Genomic DNA, 26,282 nt, shown 5'->3' on the forward strand with positions numbered 1-26,282 from the left:
GCATCAGGTTTACAACAAACAAAAGAAGTATTTTTTCACACAATTCACAGTCAACCTGTGGAATTCCTTTCCAGAGGATGTTGTGAAGGCCAAGACTATAAAGAGTTAAAAAAAAAAAGAACTAGATAAATTCATGGAGGATAGGTCCATCAATGGCTATTAGCCAGTATGGTGTCCCTAGCCTGTGTTTGCCAGAAGCTGGGTATGGGTGAGAGGAGATGGATCACTTGATGATTACCTGTTCTGTTCATTCCCTCTGGGGCACTTGCCATTGACATTGTCCAGAAGACAGGATACTGGGTTAGATGGACTTTTGGTCTGACCCGATATGACCGTTCTTATGATCTAAATTCACCCCCATTCACTAATTGGCCATTAATTTGTTTGCTTAAAGGAAAGACATAAAACAAGAGTTAATGCACAATGTTCAGAAACTGATTCAGAGAGAGGGAGAGAACTGGAATTTTAGCTGTAAATGCAAGCAGTAATGTTGCTTAAAAAAAAAAAAGTTTTGCCAATGATTAGTAAACAAGATTAGGCTATAGTTAAATATGTTAGGAGGCCAGAGGCCAAAAAGTTATTTTCCTTGAAAACTGCATCAGCTGTTCCCAGTGTCTGCAAAAACTTTTTGTTCAACCTTCAATCACTTTTAGAGTGCTTGATTTAGTATTACAATTCAGGGTTATTTTCTTCAGTAGAGTAATATATTGAGGGTGACTTTGCAGTTAGAAAAACAATCTTTTTACTGAGAAACTGAGCAAATTAGTTTTGAAAGAGAAATGCAGAACCCCAGTATAGATTTTACATCATTTTCAGGGTGCAGCCTTATTTAAGTCGGATCCTAAAACCTTTAGGCTGGGCAGGTTTGTTTAAAATTGCTGCTTTTTTTAAATATTCAAACTTAAGATACCATATATGCTAACTTTTTCCCCCTTCCCATTTTCAACATTATGTTAGCTTGTAAAGGGAAAACTTGTAAGTATCCCGAGGCACAGAGGCTTTCTGGTTTAACTTCGTGATTTAATACAAATAAATGTGTCTAAATCTGGGAGCCCTCGGCTAAATATCAAGGGTTGCTCTTCCAGTGCTGAAAGATTCAGTTTAATTGACAGATTAAATTGGCAGTAGTGTAAATGTTTTACTCAGAAGAATCTAGATCCTATATTCATTGGAAATTCATTCATTCAGTGGAAATTTTGAGTGTGCAAGATCTAGGTTAGGCCAGATTCTTTTAAATGGTGTGACGGGGCAAGGCCAGATGGCTATAGAAAAGTAGTGGGAGATAGATAGATATATTAGCTCCAGGCTAAACAAATTCCTGGTACCAGGATAAGTTAAATGGCAGCTGCTCCAGGTCAGTTAAGACACCTGGGGCCAATTAAGAACTTTCCAGAAGGCAGCGAGAATGCTAGATTGATTGGGACACCTGAAGCCAATCAGGGACTGGCTGAAACTAGTTAAAAGCCTCTGTTAGTCAGGTGGGGGTGGATGTCAGGAGCTGTGGGAGGAAGTTGTGCTGTTGGAGAGACTGAGCAGTGCACACCATATCAGGTACAAGGAAGGAGGCCCTGAGGTAAGGGTGAAGTGGAGCCTGAGGAAGTGGGGGCTGCTGTGGGGAAGTAGCCCAGGGAATTATACGTGTCATGTTTCTAAAAGGTCAGCTACCATAGCTGATACTATTAAGGTCCCTGGGCTGGAGCCTGGAGTAGAGGGCGGGCCTGGGCTCCCCCCTTTGTCTCCCCCCCCCCCGCCGATTAATCACTGAGACTGGGAGACAACAGAGACTATGCAAGGGAGGATAGCTTCTCCTCACCTCCCTCACTGGCTTATGATGAAAATGGCTCAGTAGACTGTGACCCTTGTCTCTAGAGAGAGAAGGGTTACATGGAGGGTCACAGTGAGCCTCTGAGGTTAGTGAAATCCACCAGGAAATTTGGGACCTACGGAGACAAGGACAGAGCTTTGTCACAATGGTTAAATTCCATATCAGTTTGGTGTGATGGTTATTTGGTTATGGTTAATTTATTTGTAAGTATCCATGGTATTTTGCAAACACAAAATAAAGCATTTTAAATTACGTGGTAATATTTAATAAATATTGAAGGATATTCATTTCCCAGAATAATTCACAGTGCATCTCAAGTATATTATCACACATTCTGAAAACAACCTTTTTGTAGTTGATGTCATAAAATATGTGCTTGAGTGTTTAAGAATAGCACCAACAAAAACTTGTAGTTCTCATTTAAAATCTGCTCAATGTATAGTGTCCAGAATAAGTATATTAATTTAGAAGTGACAATTTTAAATGTGGTTCCTAAGTGCATTCATTAAACCTAGGTTACACTATTCAGTTTCCAAGTACTGTAAGAAAAATTTACATCATTTCCCAAGCTTTCTTTATGTACGTCTAAGAGTCAGATGTATGTGCATTTCCGTCACATTTTAGGCAATATTTAGGACTCAATCCTGCAAACAGCTGAGCAAATGAGCAACTTTACCTGTATGAATATCTGGGCCCTTAATTTGTAAATATAGCATATTACGCACAGAAAACTACATTCAAAGAACATTATTATTAGTTTGCAAAGTCAAACTCTCTAAAAGTTCGGAAATGTCAGAATCAGGGTTGCCTGTGGAACCTAATTTATCCTACTTGTGCGTATGCATTATGATTCAATCTTTAATTGCATAATATCATGTTATTTTTTTTTCCACAGAATCACTGCCTCATTCAGTGCACAGGATGGATGGTGCTCATTTAATGAACAGTTCTTCAGTTTTTCAATGTGTGGCCCTAGCCTTATTTACTGCATGCTATTTAAACTTGGAAGACAGAATTATTGAATTTCCTGATGGGCTTTTCTATGTTGCTCATCATTTAAGTGTTTGTGTGCTTCGCGAACATTAATTATCTTCTCCCCAGCCCTGTGAGTTGATAGGGTGTTACTACCTATTTTACAGATGAGGAGCTGAGGCACAGAGACCATTCTATAGACAACCTAATTGTTACATTTCCTAACTTTTGAGTGTTTGACTTTAAAACTTTAGTAATGTTTTAATGTAGTTTTTTGTGTGTAATAACCTAGCTTTTTAGAAGCAAAGTGATCAAACAGAAATTTCATATTGTGGCATTGTATTGTCACCTACATGGGTCCTCAGGAGAATTGGAAACTTAGATCCACTGCACAGACCTCTGCCAGTTGAGCTAACAGAATAACTGATAGCAATAGTAGATCGTCATCCTCTATGTGAACTAGCGCTAGAAGGGGATGAGACACACACTTTGCCAGTCGGTTCCATGATAATTGCTGACAGCAGAGAAATTGAGACATTGAGGAATATTGGGTTCTGCTATAGGCTGCAGAGGGGAGTGTGCTCTAGTGGGTAGAGACCCTTCTGCCCCATCCCTCCAATCTGTCTGTTACAGGCCTGTCTCTTCCTCAACCCTGGCTCCTTTTCTCAGTCCCAATTTCCTTCCAGTCCCAGTCTCTATTCCTGAGGCTTTTCATCCCAGTCTCCTGCCCAACCAGCCCTTGTTTCCCCTTCCTGTCGAATTGCTTCTGTCCAGCGTCCTATCCAGTGAGTCCCAGTTCCTCACTACCGGGTTTTTGTCCAGTGTCTCTCTTTCTTCTCCAACTGGCTCCTAGCCACTGTTTCCAGGCTCCTCATCTAGTCTCAGTATTTTCTCTCTCCCCATCTCCGCCCTCCACAAATACCTCCTGGTTCTTTTTCCCAGTCTCTTTGTCCAGCTGGTCCCATTTCTGTTCACCTACTCCTCACCCCAGTCTCCTTGTCCAACTGGTCCCAGTCTTTCCCTTCTTCCCTCCAGCTCCTCATCAAACCTCAGTGTCTCATCCCCCTAGCCTGTTGGATCTCAGTCTCCACCTCACAAACAGCTCCCAGTCTCATTGCCCAGTCAGTCCCAGTGTCCTTTCCCTCCAACTCCCAGTCACAGTTTCTCTTTCTACCTCCAATCCCAGTCTAACTAGATTCCTTTTCCCTCATCCTGGTCTTTTGTCCCCACTATATTCAGATCAGACAGCTTTCTCCTCCACGCTAACTGTGTACCAGCAAGGAGTAAAGGGATCATTGAGAGCACAGAGAGAACCTACTGTCAGGTCCAGTACCTTGCCCCATCCTGGCTCAGATCAGCCAGGAGTTGCAATTACAGGAATCTGAGCTCCCACAGTCATGGGTTGGATCATGGTCTCTCACTGTGTGGAATCTTAGATTTTAACTGTTAAAATTTAAGTCTCTACTGAGCATATGCAAAAGTGTAGTTTTTCAAGGGCTTATAATTTGGCCACATTTGAGTGGATTTTCACAAGGATAGCAAAAGGTATAGACCTGACACATAGGCCACCCTCCATCAAATTTCAAGCACCTGCTCCAATGTATAGGCACACTAAAGTATTTCAGAGCAAAGGTTTCAAGAATCTTTTATCATGTTCAAAACACTGTTTCTCACTAGCCTTGTTGTTGGAGACAACTGGACTATTTTGGCTGGATTTTTTTTTTAAAAAAAAATTCAGCCTGAGGCAGACGTCCAACATGAAGAATGTTAACTCAAACGGTTAAAGTTTGGCAGAATTGTAAGCAAGTGAAAACAGAACTTATAGTAGGAAGTGGCAGACAACCTTAATTCTAGCTGCCTACGATTAAATTTATCTATGGAATCTTCCATACTGAAGGATTTAAAAACATGCACATGTAAGAATTACTTTTGTCATCTTACATGAACTGTATTCAAGCGCTTTTCTACGTGAATACTTAGTTTATGACCAGTTTGGATGTGAATCTACCCCACACTAACTGGTCATGTAGACCCTGCTTACACCCACCAACAGTTTCTTTGTGCACTTTGATTTAAACCAGGGGTTCTCACAAGAAATGTTTTGGTGGCCTCAGAGTGCGGCCATCAGCTCTTGCTGGTGGCCGCTCTAACAATTTTTCCTAAAATACTTAATTAACTTTAGGAAAAACAAATGAATATGCACATATACGTGTCCAAATCATTGTAATTTATTTATGTAGGATTTTTATTTGGAGAATCAATAATAAAAATAATGTACAGTTGTCTCTATTCTTTAGTAAACAGAATAGAAATACAAATAAGGTGCTTTGCACGTTCTTGTCTTTTTTCTTATTGTTTCAGTTGCTTTTTTCTAGACTTGCTAGCTACTAAGTCTGCTGTGAAAAGTGACAAATTGAGCCTAGGATGGGGAGATGGGTACGGAGGCAGCAGGAGCCTGGGCAATGGGGCACTAGGGGAGGCAGTGGAGGCTAGAGGTGATGGGAGGGGTGGTGAGCTCGGGGAATGGAACCTAAAGCCCTGTGGCTGGAGCCTTCCACCTGCCACCCCAGGGCTGAAGCCTGACACCCACTGCCTCTGGGAAAGTGGGGAACTCACTGGCTGCCTGCTCCTCCAGCATTTGTGCCTCCAGAGAGGGGCCTCTGCTTTGCCCCGTCCCCTGCCTCCCCACCAATAATCACCCAGACGGCTGTGGCTGCAAGAAAAGCCCCTGGTGGCCATATGCGGCCATGGTGGCTGCATCTGAGAAACACTGATCTAGACCCATTTTAAAGCAGGTTAGATCAAAACACTCTAAGGAATTCTTAGTGTATATCAGTGGGGTCCACATGGAGAATTAATGCAGCATTCTAGTGCAGAGTAGATTTACATCCCAGTTTGCTGCAAACTACATGTTTGTGTAGACAAGCTCCAAGAATCTCAGAAATGCAGCTTTGTCTGGGTAGCAAGTAATTTTTCTTTAACACAACATTTAAGGACAGAAAATAAGGATGCATTTTCTAAATGAAATATCCGGGGAATTTAATTAAGTGGAACATAAGTTTGTGATAAGTGCTTTGGTATCTTTAATAGCTTGGACCTTTGTTTTAAGCAAGGAAGGAAGAACCTGGGTTTTGTGAAACCTGTACAGCTTTTTGTAGTTTGAGGTTTCACAGAACGTTTTTTGAATTTCACAAAATATTTTTCCCTTTTTAATATAAGGAAATTTCAAGACAAAAGCGGATTGTCTTGGTTAAATAAAAGTCTGTTCTATGCAAGCAAAAGATTCATGTATAAAAGTAATTCCTGCCCTTTTTCTAGGACTATCAGGGGATATAGTTAAAAAACAAAAATATACAGCATTCCCAAACTTGAGTTTTGCAGGTGCAAAATGGAACTCAAACCTCAGAATATTTGAGTTTTAGTCTAAATCTATAACCTATGAGCTTTGGCAGATTCTAAATTTGGCAAAAGAAATTCTTCCAGTCCTCCTTTAAGTCTTATCCAAAATATTTATAATGCATTTTGACATTTTTAAACTGTAAACCTGCTATAGGAGTGATGAGAACTGAGTGTCTTGTAATAAAAATATTTTAATCACAATCTTTTATTTCTGATTAATGTGAGTTACATGTGGGTATTGATTGTATGTAGATGTGTAATTTTTTTCCTGTACTATAAAATGAAATATATAATAAAAAGTTAAAATGTGCCTTTAAAACCACAATAATCATCATCATCATCATAATCTATAATATAAAAGGAACATTTTAAAAGATTATAGAAATATGTACTTTTTCCCCCTCCTTGACTCGAAAATGGTTTTCTTAAAAAAAAAAAAGTGGGGGGGCAGGAAATATAATAAAGAATGCTTAATTTGTAAGGGCATAAGTATATTCAGTCTGGAAGTAACAAAGTTTTTAAATATGTTTTTTTTCTTGCCAAACAGGTTCATACAAAGTTCCACTGCAGGCAGGCACATGCTCCTGGCACTGAAACTTCATGCTTGACGTTTTCCTATGATGGTATTGTCCTTGCTAGTCGCGGAGGTAGGTGAATAAAAAGTTCTTTGATGTATGTTGCTTAATGAAAGATAAGTTTAGGTTTCTGCTAATTATTAACTAATGTGGGAAAGAAATTCTGGCCATTTTAAATCATATCACCTAGAGGTAATTCTTCATACTCGGAAAATAATGCATTGAAATCAGAAGTTAGCTATTCTCTGGATATTTTTTTTAAATCTGAAATATTTCACAAATCTTAATTTTCATTCCCATACCTTACTCTAAAATTGTGCTTCATCAGCAGTTCTGAACATGGATGGGGGGAGCATGTCAAACTTTCTAAGGGAGTGCGGCAAGGCTTCTCACTCACTGGGTCACAACATCTCTACTGCCCCTCCGTCATAAATAAATTTGAGTGAGTGACTCTGTGACCTGTTGCACGGGGACGCGGTGCCACTCAGATTTGGTCCAGCCTCTTCCATCATAATGGAGGGGCACCTGGGCCAAATTTGAGTGAGTGGCTTTGCAACCTGGCACGCTGTGCCACAGTGCCCACTAGCATGTGTCAGTGCTGAAATTAAGGAGTACTGTCCTGAAAAAGTTGTGGAGGTTATGTGCTTTTAAACATTTCCTAATCTATGCACAGCAGGATCAAAAGACTGGTTTATTTAAAGTAGAAGCTCTTTTATTGGAATCTCTGTATTAATGGCTCCAGTTCCATATAGATTACATTGGAAAGTCCTGTCTTGTAAGGTGAAGGGAAGGCATGAATCAGAAAATGTTGAGAATACCTGCGGTACATTTATGGAAGGAAATTTATAAAAATAATTAATGGAAATTGTAGAAGACAATGATTTAATTTATTTTGCTATGTTTTTATTGTACAAATTCCAATTTTTTTAATCCAAGCAATAATAATCCACCAAAATCAGAATTTTAAATTTGAATAAAATAAACAAATTAACTAGGAAGAATTTTTTCAAAATTAATACAAAATATTTAAAAGTATCAACTTTTTTCATTTGTTCTTTGTGGAAAAGCCTCCAACAGTATTCACTTCATATTGTTTACTGTTTATTCTCTCCCCAATTCACTTGTCTATACACTGTAACTTTTTGTCATTGGATTTATTTTATCTAATTTGTATTGTAAACACCATGAAAAGGGGAGCTTCTTATTTGCCTGTAAAGTGTTGTCAACGTCTGTGCTCCTGTATAAATAATTACACATTTTATAAATGGTTCTCTGAGTCTCCTCTGTTGTTATAGGCTGAGTTTTTCAAAGCTGCCTATCTGCTCTAATTAGACTTTCTCTTTATGCATTCATTTTCTTCATTTGTCCTTCCACGTGATACCTTCCTTTTGAGGACATTTTCTTAAGTTCCGTATTTGTGAATTTATTAAACTTGCTCAGTAGCCTTTTGCCGCTTTTACTGTGGTGTTGCACTTCCTTCCCTCGTGTTCTTCCCATCCTTATTTGTCCCCAGAATATGTATCTGGATGATCAGGCATCCAGATGACTAGTCAGACTATGCCTAACTTACTTAATCATCAGTCTATCACATTTCAGTCTAAATTGTATAAAAACTTGATTTATACTATTGCAGGATTTAAGCATAAGAAATGGCTCCTTAGTGTGTTTAAAAATATTACCTTAATATACAGTACTTGCCTGGTTAGATGATTTTTTTAAACTCTTTATATCTACTATACTAAAATGAGAAGGATTCATGTTTTATTTTAAATTCTTTGTTTGGTTAATGTTTTAATACAAGTATTGCCTTGGATCTGTACCAATAAAAGCAGGTGTGGATCCAGCAGTCATAGATTAGCACACCTGCCAAGTGCTGAGGATCAAAGAGAGGATCATTGTTTAGGGGAATGGGGACTTTCACTGAAAGCCTGATTGCCTCCCCTGCATCTGATGTAGATTCTGAGTCGGAGATGAGGGAGATGAGGCACAGCTCAGCTGCAGGCACAGGGGAAAAGGAACAGCAGAAGAGTTGCTTATGGGAGTTCCTGGCTTCGTTCTTGTCAGTTATTAGCTAAGAACCTGACAGAAATTTAAGAAAGTGATATTTACACACATTTCATTATTTTTAAAAAAGCATGTTTGGCAATGTTTTCTTATCTTAACAATAAAGAGTGATTCAATAGTGTAGTTACTAATCTATCATAAAAATAAAACTGAGTTGTATATGCTGGTATTATATAGAACTTACAGTGAACGTCTCTTCTTGTTTATAAGATGAAAATCTCTGAAAAGTCATGTGGTGGATCAATACATTTCTTTGGTGTATCTCCTCAGAGATGAACAACTCTTGGGTCTGGTGACTCTTAATAGTCAACTTATAAATGAAAACCGGTGCATCATGACTACATGTAACTAAATTCAATGAAACCTATTCACCTCTGAGCTATCAGATAGCATGTGCAAATATGTGCTACCTGTATGGCTGAGAGATGAATATACTTCTTTTTTTCTCCCTCAATTTTTAACTATCTCCCATTTAAAATATTTAGAAGGAAAAACTGTTTTGTTCAGAACTTCTTGATGAATGTGAAGAGATTCCAGATACAGTATTTCTGATTAATACATTTAGAGAGTGTGTACAATACATATTGGCCATGATTTTTAAAAATGTGGTCTATACAGACTTCTGTTTTGATGAATAGCAAGATGAATTGTTCTTTAAGGTAAATATTAACTTTGGATTTGCTTTGATCAGTATTTGCTTAAGTAAATAAACTTGACATTCACCTAAATAAAATGCCAATATTTATTGGCACTAATGGATATTATATAGCTGTCACCAGTTTTTAATATCTGATTTTTAAATCAAGATTGATGTTTTTCTAAAAAATGTCCTCTAGTTCAAACATACATTAATTCAGGGAAGTCTTACAGTCTGTGTTTATACAGGAGGTCAGATTAGATGATCATAGTGGTTCCTTCTTGCTTTATAATCTATGAATTTATGGAGCTCAGAGGGCTTTCTGGAAGGATTGGAGTTTTAGCAGCCATAATTTCTTCATGGATAGAGAAGCAATTATTCTTAAACACAATGCCAAGTGGGATGGTCTGTTGGAAGGGTAAAGTCTGGAGGACCAGATCATCCTGAAGACATAGAAGATGGTGTAAGTGTAGAAATGTGAAATAATTTCTCTCCCAGGTCCATGTTCTGTCATTTAGCTTTTGGCCCATCGGCGGAGTGATGAGCAGCATCTGTCTCCTGGGTAGCTTCTTAATTGGCCTTCTCCGTCTGGTGTGCATGAGCCATTGCAGAAGTACAGGGCGTGATCTTGCCCCCTTTGAGATGATGTACATGTCAAGGGTGCAACAGCATTGGAGCTCCTGCATTGCTCAGAGAAACGGGGATGCTCAGGCACACTTTCATTCCATTTTTCTCACACATGTAGGGGCCAAAAATATTTAGATGGTGTTAAAGATATGTTTTTTCTTTTCATACATTTAATATTTGATGTTCTCTTATGTTAACCTTTTTATGTAAATAGCTTTCCTGTGTATTTTAAATAATTTTATCTCATTCTATAAACTTTGTTGTTAGTGCAGAGAACTGAATCTTTTCCAGTGATTTTTGTGATGATTCAGTTATTATCTTGGATCTGTGCATTCAGAATGAGACTTGAGGGAAACTGCCACAGCTCTAAAGTGTTGAGCCTTTCAGGTACTAGCACAGCAGACTTATGCAACACAAGCTCAGTGGACTTAGACTGGGCCACGGATTTCTAGGTCAGTTGCTCTCCTGGCTGATGTCAATAGTGGAGCTCCCTGGAGATTATCACATGGATCACTTTCCAATTTATCCAGCACTCTTGCTTCGCAGTATCTCTCTCACCTGCCTGTATCCTATACAGTCTTCCTGATCAGCATTTTCTCCTGTCCCATCAGCATGTAGGTTCTAACTTGACTGAAGGCTGTTTGCAAAAGACCTATCTTGGCTCAGCAAAAATGAAGGCATTATTCTGGGAGCTCTCTGTTAACTGTGACAAATTTGGATCTAAACCCTAGTAAGAATGACAGTGGCTGATTCCATCATGCTAAGAGTCTGGCCACAAATAATCACATGTACCAGGGCACCTGTTTGTAATCCCACCCTGGGATCCTTGTGCTGCTTATTGGCATGGTAGAAGATAGTCAGAAACATTGTGTTTCTCGGTAACTATATAAGATCATCTCAGCTTCTCAGGAGAAGTCTGCCATAAGCACTGTTCCCTCTAAGTTGTGTGCGTGTGCACACGCACACAGATCCTAAACCCTGCGTACACAGCGAAACACCGCGTGCACAACAATTTGCACAGAAGAAATTATTTGTGCACACAGCCTGTCAAAAATTAGAGGGAACATTGGCCATAAGGACTTAAAATTTTAAGTGCGGAAAAAACTGTGATGTGGTATGCTCAAGCACAATGTGAATTCTTCTGAATGCTTGACTGCCTTCTTTCTTCCTTTGAGGCTAAATTTAAAAATTTATTCTGCTTGGCTTCATCTGGCAGTTATTTTGGTCTGTCATGAACTAGTTGAAGGTAGACTAGTGTTGCTCCAGCCCCAGTAGGAATTGATACATTTAGAAATCATTATTAAATAAACCCTGGTGTTGTGGGATAATAATTTAGTAATTTTCCAGTTGGCAGTGATTTCACCTCCAAGTGTGAGTTTGGAGCACCAGTGTCTGATCTACATTCATATTAAATTTTCATTGATAAGGTAGTTCTATGGATGCATCCTAAATTTATTCTAAAGTGTTCTATCTTAATGACCAAGTCATTCTAACAACATTTCTTCCACATAGAATCATAGTTTCATAGAATATCAGGATTGGAAGGGACCTCAAGAGGTCATCTAGTCCAACCCCTGCTCAAAGCAGAACCAATCCCCAACTAAATCATCCCAGCCAGGGCTGTGTCAAGCCTGACCTTAAAAATTCTAAGGAAGGAGATTCCACCACCTCCCTAGGTAACGCATTCCAGTGTTTCCCACCCTCCGAGTGAAAAAGTTTTTCCTATATCCAACCTAAACCACCTCCACTGCAACTTGAGACCATTACTCCTCGTTCTGTCATCTGCTACCACTGAGAACAGTCTAGATCCATCCTCTTTGGAACCCCCTTTCAGGTAGTTGAAAGCAGCTATCAAATCCCTCCTCATTCTTCTCTTCTGCAGACTAAACAATCCCAGTTCCCTCAGCCTCTCCTCATAAGTCATGTGTTCCAGTCCCCTAATCATTTTTGTTGCCCTCCGCTGGACGTTTTCAATTTTTCCACATCCTTCTTGTAGTGTGGGGCCCAAAACTGGACACAGTACTCCAGATGAGGCCTCACCAATGTCAAATAGAGGGGAACGATCATGTCCCTCAATCTGCTGGCAATGCCCCTACTTATACATCCCAAAATGCCATTGGCCTTCTTGGCAACAAGGGCACACTGTTGACTCATATGCAGCTTCTCGTCCACTGTAACCCCTCGGTCCTTTTCTGCAGAACTGCTGCGTAGCCATTCGGTCCCTAGTGTGTGCATGGGATTCTTCTGTCCTAAGTGCAGGACTCTTCACTTGTCCTTGTTGAACCTCCTCAGATTTCTTTTGGCCCAATCCTCTAATTTGTCTAGGTCCCTCTGTATCCTATCCCTACCCTCTAGCGTATCTACCTCTCTTCCCAGTTCAGAGTCATCTGCAAACTTGCTGAGGGTGCATTTCACACCATTCTCCAATGCCCATCCCAACAAGACCTTTTTCCAGAACTGAATGTGAAAATGACCTTGGACTTTTATCTGGAACTGACCAAAGCCCTGCAAAAGTCTTTCTAGCCTCTTCTTTTCACAACCAGTACAGTAGGTTTTTGCTGTTAGCAAGAGAGATATGTCTAAATAACTGTCTGATTGCATTTCTCCATGATACAGCTTGGCAGGTCTGCAACTTAAAGATCATGTCAAGGCTCATTCCATTAGGGACAGAGCAGCCTTGGATGCTAGCCTCAGATCTGTCCCTAGCCAAGAAATTTGCAAAGCAGACAAATGGCATTCTTTGCACACATTAACAAAGCCTGGTGCTTTAGTTTTAGCATCTAGACAATAATTATTGTTTTTCATGTTACAGAAACAACACTTTGGTAGTACTGGGATGGGCACTAGTAGAAACCCTAAAATAAACAGATATTCCGAAGTTAGGGAATTCAAAACCCTTATTCTCTTTTCCCTTCCCCTGCCTTCCCAACCAACATAGATTTATTACTCTGGTCAAAATATTTTATTTAAATTTGCCACTTTTCAACAAGCTTTCATGTTGAAGAGGTATCTTAGTCCTTCATATTTGTTTACACACACATACACACACTGCTGCTTTCATTCAAAAATATGCCACTTATCTTGAGATTTTCTTTTGTTATTGTCTGTTACCCATTTTTCCATTCTATTTTATTTTAGTTATCCTCTTTAAGCTTTTTAGTCTCCATGAGCAGGAATCCACAGTGATGAATATCTTTGGAGAAAAGAAAATGACTTCCCTCTAATTCTTGTGCTCTGGTTGTGTGCATTTCTGTGCATTACCACTCACCCAACCCCTCCCATCAGAGTTCAAGGGAATTCTGTAACTTCTTATCTAGATTTAACCTTGTACTTCTAAAAATGACTTTTATATGCAAGTTCTTCTTCTCACCTTTTGTAAGGAACTGACCTGGAATGCAAGGAGGTCAACTAGTTGCCTTAGTGAGGGTTCTGTAGTATGCAGGACCCTTTTGGTGCCTCAGAGACTCAAAACTCTAGAACTATGAGAATTTCTGCCTCCTCTGATGCTGGAAATATGTACCCCAGAGTGATAATCCATAAATATGCACATCTCTCTACATACAAGAATTACAGGTAACTACCCTTTTTTAACACTTAGTTAATATGACATAACTACCAAAAGGGAATAAATAGCATAACTTTGATTGACTTGCTGATTCATACCACATTTATCAAAGACACATGACAACAGCTATAAATGACTTATTGTGAAGTAGTTCTGGCTTTTACAGTCACAATTATATTGGAGGGGCTGTCCTGCAGTGTGTCTCCCACAAGGAATTCTGGCTGATTCACTCAGAATTTCAGTAGAAACAGGAGCATACACAGGAATAGAGCCATTTTTGAAGGGGCACTTCCTGTGCCCTCTGCGGCCAGAGGAACTGCCTTCTTCCTCCTGCTCCACACAGCCGGAGGACCTGGTTCTCCCCTGGGGCCAGTGGTTCTGGCTCTCTCCCCCAACCCGATCCCCCATGGCTCCGGCGCCGGTGGAGCTCGCTCTCTCTTCTGCATCTAGAGGAAATGGATACCTCCTGCAACCCCAGGGCCGGAGGAGCTCGCTCTCCCTGGCCTCGCCCCGGAGGAGTTCTGTGCCACTGCTGATTGGGGAGGAGAACGTGCCCCTGCTCCCCACACCCCTGAGTGGGAGAACACATGCAGCAATATTGGTACATTTGTAATGGGTGAAATGTGTGCACCGTCTGTAACTGGTCAGCTGGCTGGTGCAGAAAGTAGGCTGGGCTTTGGGACTACTTTTTGTCTACTCTTCCTTGCGCCCTTTGAAGTAGCTAATGCCTGCACTCCACACTTGGCTGCTGTGTGTCTTGTAAGGAAAAGGGGAGAGCTCCTTATGCTCTCTCCTCCTCCTTTGCACCCATGTAGGATGAGTTGAAATCTGGCTCCATATATCTTATGTAACTTTTGAACTGTTCCTTCCATTTAACCTTTGTGAGTTAGGTTGTGAAAAGTGAATGAAAATTAAATTGACAACTCCCCACTCCCCCCCAAAACAAAAAAAACAAAACGCTTACAGCCCCAAAACCCCACAAGCACAGGAAGGATTAGTGTTTAAGGAGTTTTTTATTCTGCTAGAAACAGCTAAAAGTCATAAAGTAGATGTTAGCAGGATTTTGTCACTGAGGAAAAGTCCATGACAGTCTCATTGAAGCATACAGTAAGGAACACTACAGGTGGTATTTCTCATTATTAAACTTTAAACCATTACTATAGGCACAAACAACTCATTCTTTTCATGTAGCACTCCCACGCCCTTAAACATGCTGATATTTTTCTGTTATTGATTTATTTAGCTTTTGGGTCCCTGGACAAAAATTATGTTCCTACAAATATGTAATTCTTGACTCTTATAGGCTAACTTTTGTCATTTGTTGTTTATTTCATAGGAGATGATACATTAAAAATATGGGATATCAGACAATTTAAAAAACCTCTTAACTCAGTTGAAGGTCTGTCCAGCTTCTTCCCAATGTAAGTACTTTATTCATTTACTCCAGCCTGTAGAAGCAGCTGCAGAAACAGCCAAAGCAGGGGCAGCTGTAGTGGGAGGTGTGGGTAAAAATGGGGGTCAGCTGGGGCCATCGGTGGACCCTAATTGTTCAGAGGAGACACCAGCACCTTCAAGCAGTCAGGAGGCACTAGAAGCCAGTTGGTGCTGCCTTCTCCCCATCCTCCCACCATCTGACCTTTGGGAAAAACTGCAGAGGAACCAGCCAGACACTCCAGTCAGTAGAGCAGCTGCAGAAAGAAGGCAAAGCAGGGACCTTCGGATATTCAGACAAGTTTCTACAGTTTTAACTGGACTTCCTCTGACCTGTGCAGGTTGGCTGTTTGCACCAACCCTCTTGCTCCACCTCCCTCAGTCACTTCAGCTCAGCTTCACTCTACACTTGCCCCTCTCACTTTCCACTCCCCTTCCCTGTCATCTTACCTTCCTTTCATATTCCCATCTCCCTTCACTTTTCTTTTCATGTAGTTTATTGCCTCCTAAATAAGCCCACCCCCCAAAAATGACAATAATTGTTCAGCTAACATGATTGCTGTGATCACATAGTTCACTCTGCTTGAGTGTGCTGTCCCCTTCCCACCCTGTGTCTGTGTTGTCTATTTAAATTATAAACTCTCCAGAGCAGGGACCATCTGCTACTCTGTGTTTGTATGTGCCAGCACAATGGGGTCCCACTCTTGGTTGGTCCCAAAGCACTATCCATAATAAACATTAATAATATTTAATAATTAGCAGGTGTAGTGCAGGAGAGTTAGAAAGTAGATAACGGGGCATTATATGTAGGATCTATATGTTGAAATTATTGTGCTGGAGCTCTTGGAGGGCAGGTATTGTATTTATTTTTTTATTTTGATTTGTACTGAACACCTAGTTTTAGGCACAGCCAGTTACAACTCTCACTGAAGATTTATAGTTTTCAAATGATATCTCAGAAATAAGGCAGAGACACTCAGTCTTGGACTTGGAACTCTTTCTGCATTTCTAGCATTGAGAGAAAGGAAGGAGTATGTTGTAAAATAGTTTTGACCATCTATTTTCAATTGTTGTATGTGACCAGGGTGTATAGCCCCGGTCTAGGGGCTATAACTGTGTGGAGGTCTTCAGGGACGGGAGTCACCAGACAGAAGTTGGAGGAATTGGCAAGCCAAGGTCCCATAAATAAGAGTCAGAGTCAGGCCAGGGTTGGACACTGGAGATCAGAAGTAGTACCACGTTAGAATCAAAAGGCAGGATCAGAGTCAAACTGAAGATCAGAGGGAGTACCAGGCTAGAATTGAGAGGCAAGAATCAGGGTTGAAGTCAAGCTGGAGTCAGAGACCGGAGATCAGGAGACAAGGCAAAGTCTGGCACTGCAGTGAGCCAAAGTCTGTGTGGGTGCCCAGACAACTTCCTGGGGCAACCCTTGGGGTTAAGTAGGGCACTTGCCCAGTCAGAGGGCTGCAGGGGACTATCACTCTGGGTCTCTTGGGTGGCATTTCTTGTGGCACCTACTCTCCACAGTGCTTTCCTGGTTTTGCCTCTGCATGGCCTCCTGGTGGCAGTGAGAGAATATCAGGTGCCCCATGCTCTACAGAGCTGGATTCTAGTTCCTCGGATTTACAGTTGCAGTTTAAAATTAATTTGACAGATATTTCACTGGTGAAAATAGATTTCATGACTTGCTTACTTGTTTACTGATTTGGAAACTGCTCATTTTTTGTTTGTTTCCAGTGCTGAAATTTTGATAAGAAAAAGAGGTATTTTTGTTAGTTTTGCCAGATTTGGATATTTTTGCACAGCTTTATTTGGACGTGTGATTTTAGTTGTCAGACATAGTTAAACCATTGACAGTAGGTTTTAAAAACCTTTTGTATTAACTGTAACAGATAAAAAAAAAAAACCCTGTATTTGTAATGATGTTCCCAAAACATATTACAAGTGTGCCATTATGATGACAATTATTTTATCTACAGGACAGATTGCTGTTTCAGCCCAGATGATAAGTTAATTGTCACGGGCACCTCTGTTAAGAAAGGAGGTGGCAATGGGAAGCTTATTTTCTTTGAACGGGAGTCATTCCAGAAGGTGTATGAAATAGAAGTCACAGATGCTGTATGTATTTTATTTTTCTTCTAAGGTAGAATTCAAAATATAAATTAAATCAAGTGATTTTTTTTTTTTGCATTTCACACACGAAAATTAAGGTGTCACTTCTCCTTTTATGTGCATATAATTCCCATTAACGTACATATAATCTTCATTAACTTTAAAATCTCATTTTGAGAGCATGCCTGAATGAAGACAGTGTAGAATTCTCTGGAAAAATGCCACCCCTTTATTTATTCTATTAAACCCTGGGACGAGATGTCCTGAAAGCAGAAGGAAGGTCCCTACTTTGATAGCCACCCTTATACTAAATGTGCTTCCCCGGGGACTTCACAACTATCCAGTTGTGAAACCATGTATAAGTCCAAAAATTCTGACAAATGTGCCTGTGCTGTTGAATCCACCAGTTCTCATGTTAAAAGATTCAGCTCTCTTTGGGGGAAAACCCATATTTGTTCCCAGTAGTTTGAGGTGTCAGTGCTATGGGTATAGCCCGGGTAACTGCAGAACTCCTCACATTCTTGTGTCAAAATATAAGTCATCTATCTGAAACCTTTGGACAAGGAATACCCTTTGTCAGCAGTAATATGCAGTCCTAAAATACTTGAACTGATAATACAAGAAGGCTTATGTGTATGACTTGAACAACCAGCTATTTCCTAATACAAAAGTGAAGACTCTGTCATGTAAAACAAATTGCCAGAGTGGTGTACACAGGCAAGAATGTAGATTTTAGTAGTCAGGGAGTGGAAAAGAGTTGTGGATGTCTGCACACCAAATATGAAGCATCCACTGTGGTTGATAAGACAGAATATCAAGTGGCCAATTATATGCCCCACAGGGCCTACTAAGCCAATTCATTGATTCCCCTTTCTTTGACAGGCACCTCCTGTTGACCCACCTGTTGAGACATATCAGTCTTCACTGGCACAGCCCAACAAGACTCCGGCTGGAGTCCATTTACACTGAGACTGATATCTGTACAAGAATTTTCTTCATTAGATCCCATTTTCTGATCCTACTTGATCCTGCAGTGAAATCTGCTTGAGGCTGAATTTGATATAGCAAATATTTCTGTGTTGGAAGACTTGGAAATCAAAAACACAGAGAATAAAGGGTGAAGTAGAAAGAAGACTGAGGTTTTGAGGGGGAAAACTTTTTAATTTTAACTCATATTTATATATAGCTGTTATACCACATTGCAGTTTTTCTTTAGTATTAAAGAATTTCTCTAAAGAAAACATTGATGGGATTCCTACACTTTGGTCTCACATACCTGCTGTGAGACCAGAATTCATTCTAGCTTTCAAAGATTTTTGGCCTTTTTGTGGCACCAGTAATACAGCCTCAAATATCAGTACGTCAGTGCCCTCTATAGAACATCATGACAAATCAAAGGCATCTTCAACTATGTAAGTTAAAACATGGGAGACAGGTGCTGTGAGTAGCCCCTCTGGGGCATAGGGCAAATGAAGAAAATGACACTAAAACTCCAGCAAAACTGAATTTGAAGTCCACAGGAGTGAGAGTCTGGAACTAGTCCTGATGGCTGAATCTCCTACTGGCAGGTGGAGAGAGCTCATTTTACAATAGCAGTCAGAAGAAGTTTGTAGAGACTCCATTTGACCTTTTTGTTCTACAAGAGTGGGAATCCAGTCAGCATGGTGTCTTTTATAGAAGAGTAGTTTCTTACCTGTTAATCTGTTTCTCTGAAAATGTCATTTGACTGTATTTCTACTCACACACCCAAGTTCTCTGAGTTGGGAAGGGAAATAACATTTTCAATGACTGACTTTTTTCCTGACAGTCTTGCCCTATGTGACAGGGTCGGCCCAGATGGCTACATGAGAGATAGAGGCAGATATATTAGCTCCAGGTAGAGTAGATCCCTTTTCCCTGGGTAAGGCAACAGGGAAGGTTCCAGAACAATCAGGAACTTTCTGGAAACAATTAAGACAGACAGGCTGATTAGGACACCTGCAGCCAATCAAGAAGCTGCTAGAATCAATTAAGGCAGGCTAATCAGGGCACCTGGGTTTAAAAAGGAGCTCACTTCAGTTTGTGGTGTGTGTGAGGAGCGGGGAGCAAGAGGCACTAGGAGCTGAGACTGAGAACGCGTACTGTTGGAGGACTGAGGAGTACAAGCATTATCAGACACCAGGAGGAAGGTCCTATAGTGAGGATAAAGAAGGTGTTGAGAGGAGGTCATGGGGAAGTAGCCCAGGGAGTTGTAGGTGTTGCACAGCTGTTCCAGGAGGCACTCTAGACAGCTGCATTCCACAGGGCCCTGGGCTGAAACCGGGAGTAGAGGGTGGGCCCAGGTTCCCCCAAACCTCCCAACTCCTGGTCAGACACAGGAGGAGTTGACCTGGACTGTGGGTTCACGAAAACGGCCAAACTGAGGTTCTATAGCCATATAAATAAGAAGAAAACTAAGAAAGAAGAAGTGGGGCTGCTAAACACTGAGGATGGAGTGGAGGTTAAAGATAATCTAGGCATGGCCCAATATCTAAACAAATACTTTGCCTCAGTCTTTAATAAGGCTAAGAGGATGTTAGGGATAATGGTAGCATGACAAATGGGAATGAGGATATGGAGGTAGATATTACCATATCTGAGGTAGAAGCAAAACTGAAACAGCTTAATGGGACTAAATCGGGGGGCCTAGATAATCTTCATCCAAGATATTAAAGGAATTGGCACCTGAAATTGCAAGCCCATTAGCAAGAATTTTTAATGAATCTGTAAACTCAGGATTAGTACCAAATGATTGGAGAATTGCTAATATAGTTCCTATTTTTAAGAAAGGAAAAAAAAGTGATCCGGGTAACTACAGGCCAGTTAGTTTGACATCTGTAATATGCAAGGTCCTGGAAAAAATTTTGAAGGAGAAATTATTAAGGACATTGAAGTCAATGGTAAATGGGACAAAATACAACATGGATTTACAAAAGGTAGATCGTGCCAAACCAACCTAATCTCCTTTTTGAAAAAGTAACAAGATTTTTTAGATAAAGGAAACGCAGTGGATCTAATTTACCTAGATTTCAGTAAGGCATTTGATACCGTGCCACATGGGGAATTATTAGTTAAATTGGAGAAGATAGGGATCAATATGAACATCAAAAGGTGGATAAGGAATTGGTTAAAGGGGAGACTGCAACGGGTCCTACTGAAAGGCGAACTGTCAGGCTGGAGGGAGGTTACCAGTGGAGTTCCTCAGGGATCGGTTTTGGGACCAATCTTATTTAATCTTTTTATTACTGACCTTGGCACAAAAAGTAGGAGTGTGCTAATAAAGTTTGCAGATGATACAAAGCTGGGAGGTATTGCCAATTCAGAGAAGGATCGGGATATTATACAGGAAGATCTGGATGACCTTGTAAACTGGAGTAATAGTAATAGGATGAAATTTAATCGTGAGAAGTGTAAGGTTATGCATTTAGGGATTAATAACAAGAATTTTAGTTATAAGTTGGGGACACATCAATAACGAAAGAGGAGTAACGAAAGAGGAGAAGGACCTTGGAGTATTGGTTGATCATAGGATGACTATGAGCTGCCAATGTGATATGGCTGTGAAAAAGCTAATGCGGTTTTGGGATGCATCAGGAGAGGCATTCCAGTAGGGATAAGGAGGTTTTAGTACCATTATACAAGTCACTGGTGAGACCTCACCTAGAATACTGTGTGCGGTTCTGGTCTCCCGTGTTTAAAAAGGATGAATTCAAACTGGAGCAGGTACAGAGAAGGGCTACTAGGATGATCCGAGGAATGGAAAACTTGTCTTATGAAAGGAGACTTAAGGAGCTTGGCTTGTTTAGCCTAACTAAAGGAAGGTTGAGGGGAGATATGATTGCTCTCTATAAATATATCAGAGGGATAAATACAGGAGAGCGAGAGGAATTATTTAAGCTCAGCACCAATGTGGACACAAGAACAAATGGGTATAAACTGGCCACCAGGAAGTTTAGACTTGAAATCAGATGAAGGTTTTTAACCATCAGAGGAGTGAAGTTTTGGAATAACCTTCCAAGGGAAGCAGTGGGGGCAAAAGATCTATCTGGTTTTAAGATTCTTCTTGATAAGTTTATGGAGGAGATGGTATGATGGGATAATGGGATTTTGGTAAGTAATTGATCTTTAAATATCAGGGTAAATAGGCCAATCCCTGAGATGGGATATTAGATGGATGGGTTCTGAGTTACCCAGGAAAGAATTTTCTTTAGTATCTGGCTGGTGAATCTTGCCCATATGCTCAGGGTTTAGCTGATTGCCATATTTGGGGTCGGAAGGAATTTTCCTCCAGGGCAGATTGGAGAGGCCCTGGAGGTTTTTCGCCTTCCTCTGTAGCATGGGTGACTTGAGGGAGGCTTCTCTGCTCCTTGAAGTCTTTAAACCATGATTTGAGGACTTCAATAGCTCAGACATAGGTGAGGTTTTTCGTAGGAGAGGGTGGGTGAGATTCTGTGGTCTGCGCTGTGCAGGGGGTCAGACTAGATGATCAGAATGGTCCCTTCTGACCTAGGTATCTATGAATCTATGGACTGTGGGTTCACGAAAACGGCCAAACTGAGGGCTGCCGTGAATCTCCGAGGAGAGCAAATCTGCCAATAAGCGCAAGACCCTTCAAGGTAGAGGAGGAACTTTGTCACACCTAGCATAACAGTTCTTTAGAATTATTGGAAATTCCCAAATGCTTGCAGTTGAGGAGCTATCTACTTTTTACTTGTCTAGGCACTGAAACAGGATGTTCTAGACTGGGTATTGGGCCACTGACAGTTCTGGAATTGGGAGGAGTGACTACTGTTGCCTCAAAGGGCCAAATATCTGAGAATTGTGGAGAGGATTCCAGCCTGTCTCATTCTTGGGGGCTGAAACCCAAGAGTATCTAAATAGTCCTTTTTAAAAACTGTAGTAAATGACTTTTTATCTATAAACGTTTAGTACTTTTACTTTTTCCTAATTTGTAGCTTTAAAATTTAAGATTGATGTTCTCTTGGTTTGAGTATAATCAATGGATAAACAAATGGAACAACACTAGAATTACTAAATATTATCATAGACTTTAAGGTCAGAAGGGACCATTATGATCGTCTAGTCTGACCTCCTGCACAATGCAAGCCACAGAATCTCACCCACCCATCCACTCCTGTAACAAACCCCTAACCTATGTCTGAGCTATTGAAGTCCTGAAATCACGGTTTAAAGACTTCAAGGTGCAGAGAATTCTCCAGCAGATGACCTGTGCCCAACGCTGGAGAGGAAGGCGAAAAAACCCGCAGGGCCTTGCCAATCTGCCCTGGAGGAAAATTCCTTCCCAACCCCAAATATGGTGATCGGCTAAACCCTGAGCATGTGGTCAAGACTCACCAGCCAGACACCCAGGAAAGAATTCTCTGTAGTAGCCACCCCATCTAACATTCCATCACAGGCCATTGGGCATAGTTACTGCTAATAGTCAAAGATCAATTAATTGCCAAAATTAGGTTATCCCATCATACCATCTCCTCTATAAACTTATCAAGCTTAGTCTTGAAGAATTAAGATTTACTAAAGCTGATCTCATGACATAATTTTCTATGGGCCAGCACTAATAATGCCTCTGAAATTGGTCTGTCCAGAATCCAACTTCAACACTGCACATCTAAGAAAAACACAGTTAAACATATTAGCATTCATCTTAAAAAAAAAAAAAAAAAGGGGGGGGGGAAGGAGGAATTACCAGTACTCTGAAAGGCCGTTTTAAAATAAATGTAATCTGTTTTCTCAGTGCCTTTCAGTTGCTTGCACAATTCAGCTTTTTCATTAGTATTTCTTTTTCTTGTTTTTCTCAAATTGCAATGTAAGATGAAGTGTAAACAAATTGAGGAATGTTGAAGAATGAATGGATTTTAAAGGCATACAGAGTTTCTGCAGCTTACAAGTTGTACATGCTGCTTGTTGGAAAGATCACAGGCTTATAAAGAGAGAGATTAATATCTTATATGTGGTTTACAGAAAGATTCTTTCAGCAGTTTGGTACAAATTATTTACTTGCTTTCTACTGAAAGATTTCATATTTTTTTTTCCTCTACAGTCTCTTAAAAATGTAAATAGAATACTTATTGTAATTGAAGATGAATATGTTCTTTTTTGAGCGATTTCACATCAGTTCCACTTTAGGTGTTTGTGTGCTCCACAGGCACAGTTGTCAGAGAGTTTTCCCTTAGCAGTATCCATGAAGGCCACACAAGTGCTCTCTCCTGCCTCATGCACCATGCTCAGGCTTAAATGGCTGAGCCACCCCGACTTCCCTCAGTTCCTTCCACCTATGATGGTTTTTGGAGCTCCCTCTCTTTGCTTCTGGAAGTCTTTAGGCAAATCCTGTGGCTAGTGGCCTTTGTATAGTTAGTTTGTAAATAATTTTTTTTTAATTGTTGTTTTGTGTGGTTCCAGCTCCCGGTCTGGGTACTGGCCTCGGTACCAAAGATACGCTGCACTCTCCAGGTTTCAAGCCCTGGCACTCTTGTGATAAGGCAATGCCTAATAGTGACCCTCATTCCAGCTGTGAGTAACAAGTGTAAGGACTTTAAGCCTCCATCCTAAAAAGGATAGTACAACCAGACTAAAGTATCTGCTTCTCAAATAGGTGCTATGTCTTTCATCAGATCTGTCTGCCTCACTCCAGGTACAAAGCGCCTCGGCATTGACCAGTAGCGCACTTCCAGCACTACTGGTGCAGAGAGGCAGATCGGCATCACCAGTACTGAGGAAGAAGCATGGAAATTGGATGGGGTGCTGGGACTGTCAAAAGAGGTCAAGCTCTTCTAAAGACTTAGGGATGCATTCAAGGAGAAGACACTCCCTAGAGCACACCTCCAAACAGTGGAGTTCATTGACTCTGGAGCTCAGTAAAGGCATGTTGAGACTGGTTCCTGAATCACCTTCATCAGCATCTCCTCACAGCATGGAACCACAGAGTGTCTTCCTAGTGTGGTCTATTTCTGAGACAATTGAGGTTGCAAGAGAGTTCAAGAGACTCACCTGTCATGGGTTTCCAAGGTACCATCTTAAGTGCCTTCACCTCTGCACTAGGCAGTTCCATCAATTCAGCCGTTAGGATACTGGTTAAAGCAGAACTGTCTAGGGCAAAGCCACAGATGACATCCCTGACTCCCCTTTCTTCACCAGTACCAATGGATGTGGCACCACTGTAGTCACAAAAGGAGGCAGCTGCTTCATCAAACTCTGAAATGGAATCCTATGTGTCCCAGCCTAGCCAGTTCCACTATCACTAGTCTAAAAAAAGAGAAGTCCTTCTGGCACCTAGAGACTAACAAATTTATTTGGGCATAAGCTTTCTTGGACTAGAACCCACTTCATCAGATGTATGAAGTAAAAGATACAGGAGCAGGTATAAATACATGAAAGGCTGTGGGTTGCTTTACCAAGTGTTAGGTCAGTCTAACGAGATAAATCTATCACTGAAACTTATCACTAGTCTGTTACCTGCCTGCCTTGTTTCAGCCTCAGTTACAACAAGGAGCTTATAGAAGGAATCCTTGGGCTATATCAGTACCCTTCTGGAGCCCATGGGGCTCCCCCTGTCATTCAGGAACATCCCCGCAGCCATCTCAGCAAGCTCCATCTACTGCTTGTCAAAAGCATAGGCAGCACAAGCACCCTAACATTGGTAGCAAGCCTGGCACAGAACATATTTGGGATCTCTTGCATGACCAGCTGCAAAAGGAGCAGGAACTGGACCATCTCCCTGTACTGTTGGCATCCTCTTCCTCAACTCCTGATAAGGTAATTGTGGTGGAGCCTATTTCTCCGCTTCCTGATGATTTTAAGACCCATCAGAAATTATTCAGGGGGATGGGTATGGCCCTAGACATCCACTGGAGGAGATCCAGGAAAAAAATCAAACAAGCTGGTGGACATTTTGACATCTGCATTTCCAATCAGAATAGTGTTCCCTTATAAATGAGGCTATCTTAGATCCTCTGGCAGAGCCCAGCTTCCCTGTCTCCTACTACAAAAAGAGTGAACAGGAGGTACTATGTCTTCTCACAGGAGTCCAAGCACCTGTAGAATTATCCCCCTCCAGGCTCCCTTGTAGTGACAGCAGCCAATGAAAAATAGAGACAGGACACCAGTTGTGAACCCCGCAAAAAGAGGACAAGAAATTGGACTTAACTTGGGAGGAAGCTTTATTCGACAGGTGGTTCACAGCTTCATGTTGCAAGCCAGCAAGATAGCTGTGGTGGTACAATTTCACCCTGTGGGATGCAGTTTGAGTCTCAAGACAAGCTCCCAGATGAGGTGAAACAGGAGTTCTAGTCTTTGATAGAGGAGGGTAAGTTGGTCACCAGACCAGCTCTGCAGGTGGGTCTCAGTACAGCAGATTTTGCAGTTGACAGCATGGCCTCTGCAATCATGATGAGGCACTCATCCTGGTTAAGCTCTTCCCTGCAGAGATGCAGTTGACAATCTAGGATTTGCCTTTTGAAAGATTGACAAGACTCTGCATGGTCTCTAAGTCACTAGAGCAACCCTGAAATCCCTGGACATTAACAGCCTAGCAGTCAAGTGGAAGGCATTCCATCCTCATCAGTCCCAGCGTTTTCAGGGGTTTGCCCCTCTAGTCCAAGACCTGCCAAGGAAAAGGACCAGAGGTTACAAAAGATAGCTGCTGCCTTCTTCAGCAGCCACAAGCTCATCAAGGCAGGTGGCATCTTCCAGGAACTCATTTTGATGGACAGGTTGAGAGCAGTCTAGCAGTTCTAAAAGTGCCATCTTTTTTCTTTTCCAGTTTTTGAAAACCACCTTCCCCACTTCTGTCACGTTTGGACTCACATCGCAACAGATCGATGGGTTCTAAGCAGAGTGGGAGTGGGAAGTATGCTCTAATTTATTTGTACCCCCATCCTGCTTCCCCATCCGTCTTCAGGGACCACCCTCTCACAAAACAGTGTTACTGCAAGAAATACAATCACTTCTTGTAAAAGCTATAGAGCAGAGGTGGGCAAACTATGGCCCACGGGTCCATCCTGCCTGGCCCCTGAGCTTCTGGCTTGGGAGGCTAGTCCC

General features: G+C 41.2%; 1 protein-coding gene across 2 annotated transcripts in view; it reads left to right on the plus strand.

The window, feature by feature from the left end:
- The window catches only part of WDR70 (WD repeat domain 70), a 263,191-nt gene that overhangs the window by 187,150 nt on the left and 49,759 nt on the right, over nt 1–26,282 (plus strand). For both annotated transcript variants that reach the window (XM_038403369.2, XM_043515328.1), the window contains exons 11-13: nt 6,744–6,843; nt 15,001–15,085; nt 17,075–17,213. In XM_038403369.2, the coding sequence (XP_038259297.1) occupies nt 6,744–6,843; nt 15,001–15,085; nt 17,075–17,213 (324 nt within the window). The remainder of the gene's footprint in view (nt 1–6,743; nt 6,844–15,000; nt 15,086–17,074; nt 17,214–26,282) is intronic.

This window comes from Dermochelys coriacea, chromosome 5 (assembly GCF_009764565.3).
Source record: "Dermochelys coriacea isolate rDerCor1 chromosome 5, rDerCor1.pri.v4, whole genome shotgun sequence".
NCBI classification, from domain to species: Eukaryota; Metazoa; Chordata; order Testudines; family Dermochelyidae; genus Dermochelys; species Dermochelys coriacea.